The sequence below is a fragment of the Dryas octopetala genome, chromosome 8, assembly GCF_963921425.1.
Source record: "Dryas octopetala chromosome 8, drDryOcto1.1, whole genome shotgun sequence".
Lineage (NCBI taxonomy): Eukaryota > Viridiplantae > Streptophyta > Magnoliopsida > Rosales > Rosaceae > Dryas > Dryas octopetala.
Genome location: NC_141373.1, coordinates 8,393,378 through 8,411,681, shown reverse-complemented (window position 1 = coordinate 8,411,681; position 18,304 = coordinate 8,393,378). Strand labels below are relative to the sequence as shown.

Below are 18,304 nucleotides of genomic sequence, written 5' to 3'. Positions count from 1 at the left end.
CATCGAGTGCTTGACAATTACTATTATGCAACAGTAACTATTTGAAGCTATATAAAAATGATACTTGTTAATATATCTTATGTATTTTATTACATAAACATATCAAAAACTAATGAAACCAACAAAAAACATACAATTCAAGCTTATAAAGTCACATTCATCCGTGTTATAGCATAAAAATGATTGTCACTAATTGCCACAGTCCGACAATGGCAATTTTCTCAGTTAAAAAAAAATTATTTGTTCATTTATTATATTTAAAAATTAATAATGCTTAAATGATAAAAATGATATTTTTAATTTATGGGGCTGATTTGGTAATAAAAACTCATAATAAATACTTTTTCCAGAAATTGAATAAACCTAATGGCCAAAGGGTTTCAAATTTTATCCTTAATTGATATTTCATTCTTATGTAAAAGATAACGCACCCTCAAAGACCTCAAGAGTTTTTACAAAACATGGAAATGAAATCTAATACCAATTTCCAAACTCCAAATCCACGTTAAAATTCTCATCTCATGGGCATAAGAATGACATTTTAAAGAACCCATTTCGCAAATCCACATAGCCTTAAGTCTTTCTCATTAAAAATTTAGATGTACAACAGTACAAGTACAATTGTAACAATTTATAATACTATAGGGACTTAAGTGAAAGCCCACCAGATTACGTGGACTAAAAATGTAAATTAGTTTTTTCTTTTGACACTCTCAAAGGACCTCTTTTGAAAGGTTTAAAGTTAAAACCTTCGTTGGTTTAGAATCACAAATCCCTTGCGCGCCCTCTGACTCTCCCCTACCCAAAATCACAAGCTCTCTCTCTTTGTCAACAATGAAACCACACAAACTCTTCAACCCTCAGACCCTCAAACCCCACAAGCTCAGACCCATTATCTCTACAAACCCATCTCCCTCTTCCTCACCTTTCTCTTCACTCACTCATCCAGACACCCCCACAAACCCTCCACCAGTCACCCACCAGTCTCTCCTCAACTCCATCCACTCTTCTCAGTGGCATTTCATCAAACACCTTTCACCAAACCTCTCCCCCTCTCTAATCTCAGACGCCCTCCTTGACCTCCACAAAAGCCCTCAACTTGTCCTCGAATTCATATCCCACATCGAGTTTCATCGCCTCGATGTCAAAACCCTTTGCCTCGCCGTCGCCATTGTCGCCCGCCAACCCTCCCCAAAACCCACATTACAACTCTTGAAGCAAGTCGTTGGTAGTGGCATTGCTACTCTTAGAGAGGTTTTTGATTCGCTTGCGCTTTCGCGAGAGCGTTTGGGTTTGAAAAGCACCATCATTTTTGATATGTTGGTGAGGACTTGTTGTGAAATGAATAGGGCTGATGAGGCTTTTCAGTGCTTTTACATGATGAAGGACAAAGGTGTTATGCCTAAGACTAAGACTTGTAATGACATGTTGAGCTTGTTCTTGAAGTTGAATCGAACACAGGCTGCATGGGTTTTGTATGCTGAGATGTTTAGGTTGAGGGTCAAGTCAAGTGTTTACACGTTCAACATAATGATTAATGTGTTGTGTAAAGAAGGGAAGTTGGGCAAGGCGAAGGAGTTTCTTGGGTTTATGGAGAGTTTGGGCATTAAGCCTAATGTTGTTACTTACAATACCATAATTCACGGGTTTTGTTCGAGAGGGAGAGTTGGAAAGGCTCATATGATCTTTGATGCTATGAAAGGTAAAGGCGTTGAGCCGGATTCCTACACTTATGGTTCTCTTATTAGCGGAATGTGCAAGGAACGAAGACTTGAGGAAGCATCTGGGCTTTTTGATAGAATGCTGGAGACTGGGCTGCTTCCAACTGCTGTGACTTATAACACCTTGATTGATGGTTATTGCAATAAAGGTGATTTGGACAAGGCTTTCGGTTATAGAGATGAGATGGTGAAGAAGGGTATAATGCCGACTGTGTCAACTTACAATTTGTTGATTCATGCATTGTTTATGGAAGGTAGGATGACTGAAGCTGATGGTATGATCAAGGAAATGGAAGAGAAGGGAATGGTTCCTGATGGCATTACATATAATATTCTCATTAATGGCTTTTGCAGATCTGGGCATAGAAAGAAAGCCTTTAGTCTTCATGATGAAATGTTGAGTAAAGGGATAGAGCCTACGAAGGTTACTTATACATCACTTATTTATGTTTTGAGTAAGAGGAAACGAATGAAAGAAGCGGATGACTTGTTTGAGAAGGCACTGCGTACAGGTATTCAGCCGGATCTTGTGATGTTTAATGCCTTGATTGATGGTCACTGTGCTAATAGGAATATGGAGCGTGCATTTTCACTTTTGGGGGAGATGGATAAGATGAAGGTCCGTCCGGATGAAGTGACTTACAATACTCTAATGCAAGGGCACTGCAGGGCGGGGAGAGTTGAGGAAGCTCGCGAACTTCTTAATGAGATGAAAAGAAGGGGAATTAAACCTGATCACATTAGTTACAACACCCTCATTAGTGGTTATAGTAGAAGAGGTGATATGAACGATGCCTTTAAAGTTCGGGATGAGATGTTGAGTATAGGTTTCAATCCTACCCTTTTAACTTACAATGCCCTTATACAAGGCCTATGCAAAAACCAAGCAGGCGATGTTGCTGAAGGGCTCCTTAAAGAAATGGTGAGCAGAGGGATCAGACCTGACGACAGCACATATTACTCTCTGATTGAGGGGATTGGGAATGTTGATGAATTTTTGGGAAAGGATGATTCATGAAGTTGCCTTCCATGTATTGTATACTTTTAAAGAGAAAGGGGTGTTCTCAAACCAAAATTCTGGTTTTAGAAGATTCTTTTGGTTACTTCTTGAAGATGAGCTCCTTGACGTAGCTCACATATGTATCTTTCTCAGTTTTTATGTTGTAGATTCAGAATAAACTCAATGGGTTCACGAAGAACACTTGACTGTAAAATTCTTACATTTTCTCTTTAGTAAACATGCCCTTAGTTCTTTAGTTATTTTTTGGCAGTGGCACTGAGCTATTCCATGTACATACAGTATGCTTGAGTTTTGTTTGATCATAAACGATGATGGATCATGCATTCTCCATAAACAGAGTAATGTAATGTTGTAAAGTTAATTATAGCAGGAAATTGTCATACTGGTACTGTACATGTAATTTTGGCATTAACTGCAACTAATCTATTTCAATGATATCAATTATCATAATTCCAACAGAGGAATTCTAACATTTGCAATAACAAAAGAACTAGTATACAATAGTAAAGGAATAATGAACTCAATATTTTTAGTCTTCTTCTCATGAGACTTCTTCATCTGCACTACTCCCAAGCCTCAAACTATTTTCTTTTCCAGGTGCTGAGAATTTCAACCTTTCATAGTGCGAGTGGGACTTAGAAGACGACCATATTCCATACGGAATAGGATCCTCTCCTGATCTTTTTGGTTTAGTAATTAAAATTTATATTGGAAATATGATTACTAGTTTTTGATATAAACACAAAATCAACACCAAAAAGATTAGTAGAGAATCCGGATCCCTTTGGTACACCCATTTTGTGGCAAGGTAATATACCAGGAATCATACAACTTTTACCATTGTCATACAATTCTTTAGTTGAATGAGGTCCACTGGACAATAAAATATCTTGAATAAGTGGGAACATCTTATTTGCCACACTTAATATCTTGAAAAGTGAAAACACTTCACTCTCCACTACTTGCATATTGGTTAATCCTGTGGTCCTCATAATGTTGAGAAGTTGGGGAAGGATTAACTACATACTTCAATAGAAAAACAAGTTTTATATAAAGCCACAAATGAAATAGATCATAAACATGATGCAATTTAAATGGTCTTGATGCAACACCATAATCTTCATGGAGGTGACACTTCCATTTTGGATATCCATTTTCTTCAAACTTTTGGAGTGTCACACATAGCTGAGTGTCGTTTTGTGAAATTTTGTTTGTGGAAACACATGCATCATGCACCAAATGTTTTGAAAAATTACCATAATGTACTTATGCTGCTTTTGGTATTCACTGCCACTGCAATGGCTTCATGTATTTAAGGTCTATCTGGAGATTGTGAATTAAGCTCTATCTTCCACAGATCATGCACAAAACACCCTGATCTGGGGAGACAAGCTTTCAATGGGCACCTTTGTTGGGCACATAGTACCTGGCTTTGCACTCACCCTCCTTGGTTTATGGCACACCATCAACACTATCAGATCCTATTTTCTCAAAGGCCCTAGAAACTTTACAGTAAGGTTTTGGTACCCATTCAATGGCCCTCTTTCCAAACTTAAACACTTGGAGCTCATTTTCATATTATCTTTCTCTATATCTGCAATTTTCATGCAAGTTCTAGACTTCCCTTTTCTTCGCTTCACTTTCAAGCTCCACAACTTGGAGCATGCAACCATGTTCCTCCACCTTGTCATATTTTCTGGGTTTACACTTTGCGCCGAGTTGATTCATTCTTTTCAGATCCTATCTGGGGTTGTTGGAATGCTTGCAGCCTCTGTCTTTTGTCAAGAGCTTTTCCTACTCCATTTCCACTCTACTGACCATGTTGGGCTTGAAGGGCATTACCATTGGTTATTGCAGCTCATAGTGTTTGTTTCTGTCATTGCAGCTTTGGCAGCAACTTGTTTCCAAACCAGTCTTCCTGCAGCACTTGTTCTCTCTATTTCAGTTGTATTTCAAGGTTGCTGGTTTATGAACATGGGATTCATGCTCTGGTCTCCTTGGTTTGTACCAAAGGGTTGCGTTGTCCATTTAGTGGAGGGTAGTAGTGATAACATGTTTGGAGTAGTAACTTGTGAGACCAGTGAGGCTGATTTTAGGGCAAGAGCATTGGCCAACTTGCAATTTAGTTGGATACTCTCTGGAATTTTGGTATTCACAGGATGTACATGCCTGAAATTTGCTGGCAAATGCATTCCAAGGGACCTGTCAATAGAGTATCAGCAACTCCACAGTAGAGGAGCAGATGTCCCTATAGCCATAAATGATTTCAAGGAAGCTCATCCATAGAATTTTAAGTAGTTTACAGGGCAAGTCCATGTCCTTTCAAGGACATATGACACTTGAGTTCTGTCATCAATAATGTATTAAGATTTGGGAGTGTTTTAAATTTCTTTGAGCTTTGATAAGAGAAACACACCTCTTTAATATTTTTCCACTATATCATATGCTATATCCTAAAAAATCTAAGCTTTTCTTACTTATGGACAAAATTGAAATTAGTAACATTGAAATTGAACCCTCATGAACTTTGGTTGTGCATGTGCAAGTACCTACATGCAAGACTACTGCAAGCAGGTGTGCCATTGCCATTTTCAAAGAGAAATCATTTTGTTTTGTTGCCGCGACATTTTTCATTTATTGTAATAAAAAATGGGTTTAATTAATTGAGGCTTAATTTTGTCTCTGCTAGACAGTGAAACCTTATTGGTATATCAGCAAAATGTTGAGATATACTATATGAAAATCTAATATTTAAGTCTATAATGACTTGGATTGAGTGTACTTTTGGCCTTTCTTTACTTTTGTCTGTTATTACAAAGCCATTATGCAAGGATAGATCAGGGTCACTCTCAAGTTTCAAATGGTTAAACCATTAAAATTTTCTAAACTGACCAACTAATGCCACTAAAAGATTGAATGCATAAAATTATCATCTGACTAGAAAAAGCAATATAAAACTTCCAGGCTACTTTCTGTGGTGTGCACGAATTGTGGTGAAGCATGCCTTATCCAAAAGGATATGCCATAAATGTGTGAATTTTCCCTCTGTTATTTCATAAAACTGATGCTTGGATTTTAGTAGGCTTCGCTGCTTTCTCTTTGTTGGTTGCCAGGTTCTTTTTGTTTATTCCCTAATGAAATTCTCAGTCATCCAAAATAATTGTGTAAAAGTTGCTGCTATGGAAATAAATATTTAGAAATCAAGTCCATGCAGGGGCATTGTCATGCTTGGACATGGAAATTTTAGAACAAGTAATAATTGGTCTAAACCTGTCTACAAGAAAAAGGTGATGCCAGAAAGGCAACTGCTTTCCATGATGATCAAGGTATGTATCAAGTGATTCTTATATCTTTAGTCTTGGAGTTGAGGGTAGACGTGGCTGGATATCCTTGTTTGAAAGAACGGAAAAGGCTAAACAAGAATGGACTTCTAAACTGAAGGACTTCAGGTTATATCACTGGTAGCCCTGAAGCCAAGCAAAAAGTGCTATGAGGGAGCTTTGTCCTTTGGTAAGAAATCTTCCATGTTAAATTGGACCCTTAATTTGCATTTTCATAAAAATAAAGAGAAAGGGAAAATATTCAGTATTTGGTTTCCTCTAGACAAGGTAAAGCTGCATCTGTGGTCTCCTTGATTGCTCAGTTAATTGATAAACTGACAGCAACCAGGGATTTATAGGCTATCCATGCAAGGTTGTACAATGAGGTTGAAGCATAAAGAAATCCTTCTTGATAGTGCTTATTCTTTGTGCAGCAATGGATCAAATATAAGATAAAACAGGGAAAAAAAATAAAATAAATGTGATTCTTGTAAGAGATTTGGACATGGAGAAGTGGGCTGTCCTAAGAGGTTGAAGGAGGAAGATATAGGTACCTGAGGGGATAACGGGATGAAAAACAAAAGCTCAAGGTGAATAGGTGATACTGATGGGGTTGTGAAAATGCTACTGGGAAAGAAAACCAAGGCAGACTATGAAGCACTCACAGTAATAAGGAGAAGTTGGCAACAGTATTAGTAACTAAGACGAACGGAGACCGAGGGAGAAAGCATGGAAGGGAAGAAAATGAACCTAAAAGTTGGGGTAGTTCAGAAAACACCCCCACCTATGATGAAAATGTTCAGCCTCAAACTCTTGAATTACTACAAAACTATTCAAAGGGAACATTTCAGGGTTAAGGATGCAATGCCTTCTACAGTTCTACCAAGCATATTTTGCATCCTACCAATTGCATACTTTTTTTTGGTCAGATACCAATTGCATACCGATTTCAAATATTTAAGTCAGTCTCTTTATATTCTGACACTCTGAAACACTTTTTTTTTTTTTTTTTTAATTTCTTTTATATTGCGTTTCCAATTATTTCAGAGCTTACTTACTTTGTAGGTAAAGCAGGATCACAATAAGATGCAAGTATACACAAGAATGAAAAACTTGATTCAGATCCTATTTTTTGAACTTGTTTACTCAACCATTGGAAATATACTCACAGTGGTAGTTATCAAACTCCTGGCACCAATTAAAATGTCATTCTTATGACCTTTTATCATGTTGACTAAACCAAAAATTAGATTATATGCTTATTACATTTTAGACTGGATGCCTATTGCTAGTTTGGCATAGATATCCAAAATTCAATGCACCAGAAAAAAAACAGAAAAATATAAACCATTGCTACATCAAATGAAGAATTAAACAGAGAGATACAGTATCTGATAAACAGCATAAAACCAACCAAAAGTTATCTGAAATTCTCACTCAGCTTCCTCCACGGATGCTTCAATTCGGAGAAGAACGAATCCCACTGCAACTCCAACAAGAGTAAGCGCATTCATGATTGCTGCAATCTTGAAAATCTCACCAACAGCATTGCAGGTAGATGAGAGTGCACCTCCACCTCTGCCTTTGCCCTGTGATGGGGCTCTCAAGGAGCTCACAATCTTTGCAAAGGACTGCTCAGTGCACTGTGGGAGGCCAAGAGAGGCCACACTGTTGTGAGCCTTGAGTCCAGCAAAGGAGTTGAGTCCTGCTATGTACTGCACATTGTTGGCTCTCCTTTTAGATTTGGCAATTGTGGTACTGGTGAATATTGCTGGAGTCACTGTTGCTGAGGCTGTTGCCATTGTTAATCTTCTGGAAAGCAAAAAAAGAGTGCAAAGATTTAGACAAGATCAACTGAAAATATAGAAGGAAGTGAGAAGTATAAGGAACCCTTTTTGTGTAGTGAAGGAATAATGTTGTCACCTTTGTGTGGTGGTGGTTGAATTTTCAGGTTTGTGCAAGTAGAGATCGAGATGGTGGGAAACCAATGAGATTGTGTATGGGAAGGGATAAAAGAGGAATATGGATAAGGTTGGAGGAGGATGGTTGGTTGATAAGCAGATTGGATTGGCTTATTTCCTAGAGCAAAATTGCCCAACTTTAAATGCTGGCCAAGAAAAAAACTTGAACCTGGGCTTGACAATAAAGATTGACTAAGCATATAAAGCCTTGCTGTTTAATCTGGTAATTGGATCAGGGAAAGTTTATTGTCAGTGGGGTATGTTGCATATACAGTGATCATTTTCTCGTGGTATGTATTATGCTACCTACAATGTACAATCCTCTTTCTGTTGAGATGTGGTGTACTAGGAAGAGTTTTCATATGACCTCTTTTATATCGTAAAAAAATGGATTTCACACGCAATATATTGTGAGATAAAAGTATGTAACCATCATATACAATAATTTTCCGCCATAGCACAATAATTGATTAGTCTAACAAAAAGCAAAATAATCAAAGCCAATAATCTGCATCGTCATTTTTTAATTTTTAAAACTTTTCAATTCCAATTTCCAAGCTTTCCACATGATTCGACCAAAAAAAAAAAAAAAAGCTTTCCACATGAATTTACGTTGGAATAATATGGGCCAAAACCTCAGGCCTAAAAAATATGGGCCAAAACCATGAGTCCATGACCTACAAATCAGAATAATTTAACCATTGGGCCATCCCCATAAGATCCAAAGTCAGCACTGTCCAACAATGTCCTCTAAACCTCCCCCATCACCCAAGCTGAAAAGTACATGCACCAAACTAAATTGGAAAGAGAAAAAAATCAAAATTAGTTTCATGACAAAGACTTCTGGATTAAAAAAAAAAAATTAAATAAACAAATAAAGACTTCAATTCAAGTTTTTCATCAACCCAAAGAAGGTTCTATACAATTTATAAATTGGGCACTTTTTAATAGTGTGAGAGACTAAAACTTATTTATAAAAATACATTTCTACTGTGGGGCTAATATATATTTCCATGTGTATATACTACTGTACAATGACAATTATGGCTATAAGAACTTGAAAATCAATTTAACTGCTTCATGTAAACAAGATTTCCAACCCACTACATTGTCGTAATGGTCAAAGACAAAATTCAATAATATAAAGCTAAAGCAAATTTCTTATTAGATATATAGAAAAACGTAGAACGATTTAACAGCAAGGTCGTTGTAGTATAGTGGTAAGTATTCCCGCCTGTCACGCGGGTGACCCGGGTTCGATCCCCGGCAACGGCGCTTTTTTTTTAATTCAACTTTCCAAACCTTTCTTTCCGTTTTTCCTTGTGTATATGCTCAGCAACCAATCATCAAATAAACTAACTGAATTCCCAGAAGAGGAGCATGTCACTTTACTAGTTTCTTGCCATGAATGGAGGTTTTCTAAGAAACTTATTTGGGACTTTTTGCAGCTACCAAAAATGAAATTACTCTAGTTCAATGGAAATTAGAGTCAATCAGTCAATAGGAATTGAAAAATCAGATGCCCTTTCATCTAAGTTTATCAAAAAAGTAATAATTCTTGAGGGCAAGCATCAGGAAACCTTTACCAAGTACCAACCCATCTTTTCTGTTTTTTTTTTTTTACCAAGTAAAACAGAAAAATGGGTAACAGGGTAGGTATGTTTCAGCTCCCACAACCCACTGACCCAAAACCAACTCACGCATAATTTTCATTTTTTCAATATTATAATTTCATGGACTTGGGCAGGAGCCAGGAGGACTAATTTTTGGATGAGTAATCAGTCCATTTAAATTATTTCTTCCACAATCATGGTTGATGAAGCTTGACTGAAAAGCTAATGAATAGAAAATATATGGTTTATTTTTTGAATGTTGGTTTGGTTCACCAGCTTCAACAACTTGACATAATGGTAAGTTGCAGCAAAATAGGTCAATTCAATACCCTCCATCTTGGTTAGATCAAATACACAAAACATGCCCTTCATCTAAACTATTCCACCCGGCCAACAAATTTAGGGCACCCCTTGCTCAGTTTGGGTGCATGACCCTCATAAATGCATAGGCACAAGCTACTCTTTTGCATTTGCTGCCCAAGCAACAAGAAATGCATCTTAATTTGTGTGTAGAAGGCAACTGAGTTGCTCTGATAGTCTGATAGATATATATACATATATATATATCTATGTATATTTTTTTTTTTTTCTGTAGGTGGGAAATTATTTGAAATTATATGACTCAGGGATAGTATAAACCTTTGGTTGGATATTTACAAAATGTCACAGTCACCCTCTTGCAATGTGTTCAGGAATCCATCCATAAACCTAAACAAAGGCAAGTACACAAAAATACATCCCAAAAGAGAGAAGCACGCTCAAAGAAAGGAAAGTAAAAAAGAAGAACTTCTGAGCCCAAAGAGAAATAAAAGAAATCATTCAGGCAGGCAAAGCAAAGAAAAGGAGGACCCATTACGCATCCAAGGGCCCACAAACCAAACCACATCAAAGTACAACAGACACATTCAAAATAAAAAGAAAGAAAAGAACACAAAAGTAAATCAGCCATACCAACCTTTCAATCTTCCAATGAACCTAGCCCAAAAGAGCACATAGATTTTTCATTTTGAGGGTTTTATTCTATTTACCAATTACATTGTTGATTACATTTCTTAAAATAATAAAATTAGTTTATGTAAGTGAACTTATGTTTATGATATATATGATCAAAAAATAAATATAGCACAAATAATTTTATAGTTTTAATTTGTCTTTGGGACCAACATGTCTTTTTCAAACAAACTCCAAAGTTTAAAGAGGACTTGCATGTGAAGTATCTTTATGTCCAGACTAGCCTACTACCTTTTTAAAGAGCACAACTTTTGGACCCAAAACACTATAAAACTTCTAGTTTTGTATTTTAAAAACTTTCCAAAGCTACCAAACCAAGTATTAGGTACCATTTTCCATGTTATTAAAATAAATACTATTAAACTACTTCTATATTTTATTCAATGCATAATGAAGGATAATATTTCTCTTGAGTTTTGTCAAATAATATGATACATCATCTTAGACTTGGAAATTATTTATCCGGTAAACTTCAGTTTTGAATTCATAGTTTTGATTGACAATTTGAAAACATAAGCAAAATTGAAATTTTCATGTTTTTTGAGGTGGAGTAACACACACAGGCCGGTTTAACTCACATTTCTCTTCCCAATTTCCCACGATCCAAACAAATCTTCACCCATTTTGTTTTTTCCTGGAGTCCTTGCCAAAGTGTGGACCTGCAGGCTGTAACCATGCCAACTCTGGCCCAACCTCACACCCTTTCTCCCACTTGAGATAAAACCAAAACCCAAAATAGAAAAATATTAAAATGCATGCAGTAAAAGACAAACAACTACTTGTACAAAAAATCATCTTGAGCTGACTCAGCTACAATGAGACCTTTCTCTTTTCCACAACTTAATTTTCTGCAACCAAATAAAACAATGGGTTCTTAAATAGAAATTATTTCACAGAGAATGTAACTTTCTACCAGCCTTCTGTGTTTGATAATAGAGGATAAGCATCAACTGGTAGAAGAGGACAGCTCTTCTGGTTGGAGAACTTCTTAAGCCAAGAACCACATTTTTAGACCAGATGATCATATGATGCCATAGTTGATGTGTTAATTTTAATAACTATAATAATTAAAGTACTTACACAGCAAATGACACATCAAAAAGTTGCCACAAAATAAAACTGAACCGAAAGTAGAATATAGTGAGGCCTTTTCTTTTGGTCATTCAGAATAGTGAAACTTTGTTTTTTCCTGGTCAATGAGGATAGTGAGGTTGTAAAGTTAAAACCACCCATTGTGAGTCTGATTAGAAAATTGTAAAGATAAATAAAAAGATGGTGTTTGAAGAAATTCTGGAATTTTGTGACCATATTTCTAACTCCTTTTGTCGGCTTGGGCTTAAGAAACCTTAATTTTGATTTTGCATGCCAATTATGGTTCTAACCGTCCTAAAACTCCATTCCAAGAGAGAATTAAATACCATTTGTTGAATACAACTGATAAGTTAAAATGTGTTGTGCAGATGTAGACAAATAGCTCCATCTTAAGTGAAAATAAATAAGGGAGAAAGAATGAGTCATTCTTGGTTTATATACAGTATACTAATAAAAGGATGAGAGATTTTAATAATTACTTCTTGCAAAATGAGCAGTGCATTCAGCATTCTGTCATGAAAAACAAGACATGTAAAAGAATAAGAGCTGTGTAATTATGGTCAAAGTTTAGAACTGGCAAAATCAAACAGCATCTACAATTCAGCACCTTAATCCAATGTTTGCTCTCACAATGATTAAGAGCTCAACAGTATTATGAAGCAAAAACCGAGGACTTTTAAGTTTACAAGCCTTCTTTAGTTTTCAGAAAGCCTCTCTCTAAAGCTGCAAACATGCAAGTGTGCATGAAGCAGGACGGTTAAGCATTAACAAATGCATCAAACCAAAATAACAGCACCCCAAAAAAGAAAATGGAGCCAATTAGGATCATAGTATTGCACAATCTATTTACAGTGCTAGTCAAGAAACAAAAATTTGTATTGAAACTCCTAAACAATGAAAAAGTTCCACTAAGTTATCCTGAAAAGTTTGAGTACTAAATAGATCTAAGTTTCACATGAACAAATCAGATCACTACTCAAAAAGGAAAGAGTTATTTGATACAGTTTAGACATCCAAGTAGCCACTAATTTCTAATCGGTTTAGCTTGGCTGACATTTTGCTGTGCAGGTTGGTTCACAAATCCTGCATCTTCAATGACACGGAATACAGTAACTTTCAGAACAATCTCCTTCATCTTCAGCAACTCAAACACACAAACATCTCCCTCTCCCAAATTGTTCTCCAATGTAAACTCATACCATCCCTGGCTTAATTTTGCTCTACCGCCTCTATAAAGGCATCGGACTGGCCACTGTTTAGCATCAGAGGATTGAAGTTTGATGAATCCTGAAACCCCATTTAAATTCTTTTCAGCAAAGCAGGATGGCAGATACTGCATAGGCAAAAAGATAAATTTTAAGGCAAGATGTAACAATCTCAAATCAGAAAGCAATGTATAGCACATCAAACTGAACGACTCACCATTATACAACCCCTATAAAGATAGGATGGTCGAAGGACAACCCTGCAGAAAGGATTAACCGGCTCAAACGTTTTAGCTGCATTAATAGCCCTTTCTCTTTCTTCTGCTGTCACAGTTCTCTTCCTTGCAGATGCACTTTCATAAAATCTAAAGCGGATTTCTACTTCCTGTTCATGTTGAGCAGAAGACTCCTGCACATCTGCATATATATAGAATTAATAATGAGCTTCAAATTTTGCATCAACAGAATACCAAAAACAATATGAGTTAAAAGAACTTACTGGGATCAAGTTTTCGCTTTTTCCTCATAGTCTTCTTTACGCTCCGTATATCCTCACCTGGACTACGCAATTTGACTTCATCCACAGTCTTTTTAAGCTCCGTTACATTAAATTGAACACCTATTTCTCTAGTAGATTGGTTACCTGCTTGTAGACCAGCACCCTTTGGTGGATGCGCGTTCCCTGCATCAGTCCAGTTCATGCAATTCTTAAGCTTGGAACCATTAAACAAATTCTGCAGAGCTGGAGGATTATAATTTTTTCCAGGAGTCAGTTGATTTGCACAGTCACCAAAGAGCTTGTCTCTTAAAGAATCAGTAACAATGGATGTAGGGGAGGAACCCAAGATCTCACCACAGTCATCATCTTCCATTTCTTCAAATAGTTGATGTTGGTTGCCAAAAACAGACCCCCCAGTACTATTGAGAGCATTAGGTTGGTAGTTAATCTCAGCAGCAGTCAAATTAAATATATGAACGGAGAAAGATGAATTCCCTTCATATCTGAATGTTAAAAAGCACCCAACACGGATTGAATAACGTTCAATAAATTCCTGCCAACCATCGTGAAACCAAAACTTGTTGTCAGCCTTTTTTAATCCTACACGCCATACATGACCATCAGGAACAGTGAGTGTAGCAATGGTAGAAAGCTCGTCTCTGAATCTCTTGACAAAATTTTCTGGGATCCTCTACAATTACACAAATCAAGTTAGGCTTTTTTGCTGAACAAAATGCTCATCATATAAAATTGTAGGTGAACTCTTGAATAATTTCTTTGGCAATTTATAATATGCTATATCAGTGTAAATTTTCATAATATAACATGAACAGCGCAGCAGATATATCACCTTAAATGAGACCATTGAAGGAATAAATTAGAATTATTCAGAGTGGTACAAATATAATTTCACAAGTAAAAATGATTTGTTCCAAGTAGCAAAATGGGGGGAAATTACAATGATAGAGTATGCATCAAGGTTCAAGTTAGTTATGTGAAAAGAAAAAAGGTGAAAAGTCGAACCCATCATATATCTCCTAGGAACTAAATTTTGTCCAAACTCAAGAAAGTGATCTTCAAACCATTGATGTCCTTACATGCAAAGCAAAACATTAGATAATTATATGAACAAAATCTATGTTATTTGCATGAAATAAATCTCATGTTGTTTAAGTAAACCGAAATCTTTCAGGTGACCATTAACCATCTCACTTTTTGATATGCTTCTAAACAGTCACACAAGAGAGACTAGAAATGGAGTAAGATTAGTACCACCAAGCAGGGACTTGAGTATATGAATTACACATGTAAAATCCAATTACACCGTATTTATTTGCTGATTATTCATAAAAAATTACAAAAGAAAAACAAAAAACTAGTAAAACTTCAAAATATAGGGTTCAAAGTTTCAAAAGTAAAAATTGAAACTTTTCTTTGCAATAAGACAAGTTTGACAGCTAGAAGAGCATTACATCTTTCATTTCAATGAATAACCAAACATTAATGAAAATAGATGAAGAAAACTCAAGCCTACCAAAATAGATGTGAAATTTTGAAAAATTATTTTCCTAGTTAACAATTCTATTTTCAAGACCTCCTCTACCTTGATGAAAATTCCTACCAAGAAGTAGACCATCTATCATATATCAGCATTTGGTGCCAGAAGATTTTCAATTTCAGGATAACTTTCTATCTAACCAAACGGAGAAAAACAAAATAAAAATCTGATGTAAACTCATCTTTGGGTCTTGTAAGAGATAAATTTAACAGCCCAATTGAGCCATGCACAATTATTTTACTGAGCTGAGTTCTGATTATATTCTGAACCTTAGAAATAACATGAACAAGATAAAAACTACAAATTCAAAAAAAAAAAAAAAAGGAAAACAATTAGCCATTGTCCCTGTAACCAACAAAATACTAACTTTCTATTAGCATCCTATCATCAAAATTAAAAGAAAATGTCTACCCTATCTTCTTTTTCTTTAGCCTTAATCTCAGCAAACAACCAGACCAAAGTTTCACCTATTAGGTTTCGACCTACCCACACACACAAAAAAAAAAGTGGGAACTTAAGGATCTTTTTCTTAAAAGAAACGAAACTTTGATAGTCCTGCAAAAAGAAAAGAAATATTTATAATTTGCCATCTGGGTTTTTCTCGCCCAATTTTCTCAGTAACCAAAGGAAAACAAGAACCAAACAAACTATAATCAGCAAACAATTAAACAAAAACCCATTAAAACCCACCCAAAAAAAAAAAAAAAACAAAGAGACAGAGAGAGAGAAAGAGGGTACCAGCTGTTTGGCTTGGATAGTAGAAGACAGAATCAACTTGTGAAAATAAGGGCGTTTCATTTTTTTTTTTTTTTGGGGTTTTGGGTTGGGGTTTGTAGGGCGAAGAGAATAGCTAAAGCATTGAAATTGTGTGCTGGGAGAGGAAGGCACTGCTTTGCTTGTGTGTCTGTGGCCTAAGCTTTCAGATCTAACAGGCTTTGGCTTACACACACACAGACTCTAACTGGTTTTGGGAGTCAAACAGTGGGTTCTAAAAAAAAACCTTAAAAGGGGACAATGCAAATACCTCTACTTGACCTAAAGGTTGAAACTTGAACGAGTCCGAGTCGAAGCTGGGTCCATGTCCATGTCCATCACCTGTCTCGCCCGCTTTGTTACGGGTCGGGTTCCTAACAACTATTGACATGCTCATTGTTTACTCATTTTCTCTTTTTTATTTTTTATTTTTATTTTTTTATCCTTTTTATCACAAATGGTTCTTTAATTTTCACCTAAATATTAATTTAACTTTTAAAGTGCATTTTCACTTAATGTGATTCTTTATCTTTACTACCACACATCAATATTGTCTTTCTATTATATTTTGTTCGAATTTTCGTAAAAAAAAATGTCATATGCATGCACGTGACCTTTTCTCATGGTCATAATGATCTTCACACGTCCCATAATCACTTAAAAAGATCCTATAAATTTTTTAATTTTAAGTTTACCCTTAAAAAAGATAAAAAATAAAAGAAAAAAATTTTATCCTCAACTCATTCTTAAGTTAAGTCTTAACACATCTTTTCTAAGTGCTTACGGAAATTATTGTTTTCATTTTTATGAAAAAATATAATATGTTAAGAAAAACCCTCTTTTGCAGACTTTAAATTGATAAATAAACTCAAAACTTTAAATTTTTTTTATCCACGCGAGTGGGGTTTTTTACGGTCATTTTTAATCAATGACACTACTAGAACTGAAGTTGAGTGTCTCACAGTGACACATATAAAGTGAGAGAGAGTTTGACTATTTTCTATTAGACTTGTGTGTATGAGCTTTGCTTTTTGTACTAGCGTATTAGCATTTTACAAATAATATATGACAAAAAGTGATGTGCATGTCATAATAACATAATTAATTATCTTGAATTCAGATGTCTCTGACTAATGGTTACCGTGTGAGTGTGTGTGTGACTAACTTTGTCATAAGTGGACTAGATTGTCTAATTTTGGGGGAATTTGTCTATTTGTGCATGGTGTATCTTATTTGAACTTATCTCTAATTGATCCATAAAAAATACTTCCATTATTTTTTCATGTGTCCTTGAAAGTTAGTGTTTTTTTTTTTTGAGAATAAGGCAAATCATTGTATTAAAACAGCCAAAAAGGCAGAGAGAATACAAAATATGAGCCTAAAGGCTTACAAGAAAACAAAAACCCACAAAAGTGGAGCAGAAAAGCCCACAGAAATTCGAAGATCTCATAACATCGGCATCGAGCAGATACTATAGCCATCAAACGGAGCCAGAGAGGCACCGTAGGAATTAGCGAACTAGTCGCGTTTGGGTTCACGATCCTACCAACATCTCTAAGTCGAGGCTGACAATAGCGCAAAGTGGCGGATGTGGCAATAGTAACCGGTGGAAATATGACCGGTACCGGCGAAAATAGTGACTCCCTAACACCTTGTGATGAGCGCCAGAGAAAACCTGAAAGCATCAAAACACAAAACAAACCAAAACAAACAAAATCTGAAAAACTCTCACGAAGAGAGGTGGAAAAACTCTCACAAGGAGAGATGAAAACACTCTCACTTATTGGGATGAGAGTATCCCAAAGGACAAAAATAAAAACACAGAAAAAGGAAAAGAAAAACAAAAGAGAGAGGGGCGAGGGGAGGAGCAGTCTGTGAGAACACAAGGGCCGCCCCTCCCCCATGGAGAGGTTAAGGAGAGGAGAGAGTTTTTTCTTTTTTCCAACCTCTTGTTTCCCTAACAAAGAAAAACCCTAGCCGCCATCCCTTGAAAGTTAGTGTTAAAAGGCATAATTAGTAATATACGGGATGACAAAAATATGTATAAAATATATATGTGTATTATTCGAAATATTTGCTTTAAAAGTATAGTGAAAAATTTGGCTATAATATAAATTTTTAATTTTTTTAAAAGTATGCAAATAATATGTGAAAATATTCCATACTTGTTTAATTACACTTATAATTGAATAAGTTTTTTCATAAATATGTTTTAATGGGTCACCATTCGCAAATCCCAATAGATTAATTAACTATACTTTTTTTTAAAAAAAATTAGAATTTATTAGATATTATAGAAAATTATGAGTAAATACCCAATATCAATAGTTTTTTAGCAAAGCAGTATGACACTAATTTTTTTTTTTAGTTTAGGAATTAACCTAAAGTAAGACATTTTGGATTATGTCACAAATTGGTTTGCTATACAGTTGTGACTACCGAACAGTAATTGTAACGGCTTCAAATTCATAAAAATTCAAAATTCAAAATTTATAAAGGTTTAATGCTTTTGATTTAGGCTTGAGGGATGAAGTCCTATAACTCAGAAAC

The 18,304-nt window shown here is 35.6% G+C and overlaps 4 protein-coding genes and 1 non-coding gene across 10 annotated transcripts; 3 read left to right on the top strand and 2 right to left on the bottom strand.

Annotated features, from left to right (window-relative positions):
• The first annotated feature begins 792 nt into the window (after positions 1–792).
• LOC147276854 (Pentatricopeptide repeat (PPR) superfamily protein) lies at positions 793–2,981 on the top strand. The gene has a single exon (XM_086252831.1). The coding sequence runs from the start codon at positions 835–837 to the stop codon at positions 2,737–2,739; it is 1,905 nt and encodes a 634-aa protein (XP_086108957.1). The 5' UTR covers positions 793–834; the 3' UTR covers positions 2,740–2,981.
• Positions 2,982–3,981: 1,000 nt separating this feature from the next.
• LOC147276853 (transmembrane epididymal protein (DUF716)) lies at positions 3,982–5,152 on the top strand. Its single transcript, XM_086252846.1, has one exon. It carries the CDS (start codon positions 4,141–4,143, stop codon positions 5,026–5,028), a length of 888 nt encoding a protein of 295 aa, XP_086108972.1. The 5' UTR covers positions 3,982–4,140; the 3' UTR covers positions 5,029–5,152.
• A 2,239-nt stretch (positions 5,153–7,391) lies between these two features.
• Positions 7,392–8,153, bottom strand: LOC147276852 (cytochrome b6f complex subunit (petM)). The gene is made up of 2 exons (XM_086252848.1): positions 7,986–8,153; positions 7,392–7,874 (listed from the first exon to the last, which is right to left on the bottom strand). The coding sequence occupies exon 2, from the start codon at positions 7,862–7,864 to the stop codon at positions 7,496–7,498; it is 369 nt and encodes a 122-aa protein (XP_086108974.1). The 5' UTR covers positions 7,865–7,874; positions 7,986–8,153; the 3' UTR covers positions 7,392–7,495.
• Positions 8,154–9,226: 1,073 nt separating this feature from the next.
• TRNAD-GUC (transfer RNA aspartic acid (anticodon GUC)) lies at positions 9,227–9,298 on the top strand. The gene has a single exon. It is a non-coding gene; the product is annotated as a tRNA-Asp (tRNA).
• Positions 9,299–12,539: 3,241 nt separating this feature from the next.
• On the bottom strand, positions 12,540–16,030 carry LOC147276850 (B3 domain-containing transcription factor VRN1-like). 6 transcript variants are annotated; one of them, XM_086252837.1, is made up of 7 exons: positions 15,740–16,030; positions 15,413–15,556; positions 13,798–14,134; positions 13,588–13,686; positions 13,444–13,500; positions 13,162–13,361; positions 12,540–13,072 (listed from the first exon to the last, which is right to left on the bottom strand). In XM_086252837.1, exons 1-7 carry the CDS (start codon positions 15,797–15,799, stop codon positions 12,764–12,766), a joined length of 1,206 nt encoding a protein of 401 aa, XP_086108963.1. In that variant the 5' UTR covers positions 15,800–16,030; the 3' UTR covers positions 12,540–12,763. The 6 variants fall into 6 exon arrangements, with proteins under 6 accessions (XP_086108963.1, XP_086108959.1, XP_086108960.1 ...); XM_086252833.1 differs by having other exon boundaries at positions 13,588–14,134; positions 15,740–16,028; XM_086252834.1 differs by having other exon boundaries at positions 13,444–13,686; positions 15,740–16,027.
• Positions 16,031–18,304: the final 2,274 nt, after the last annotated feature.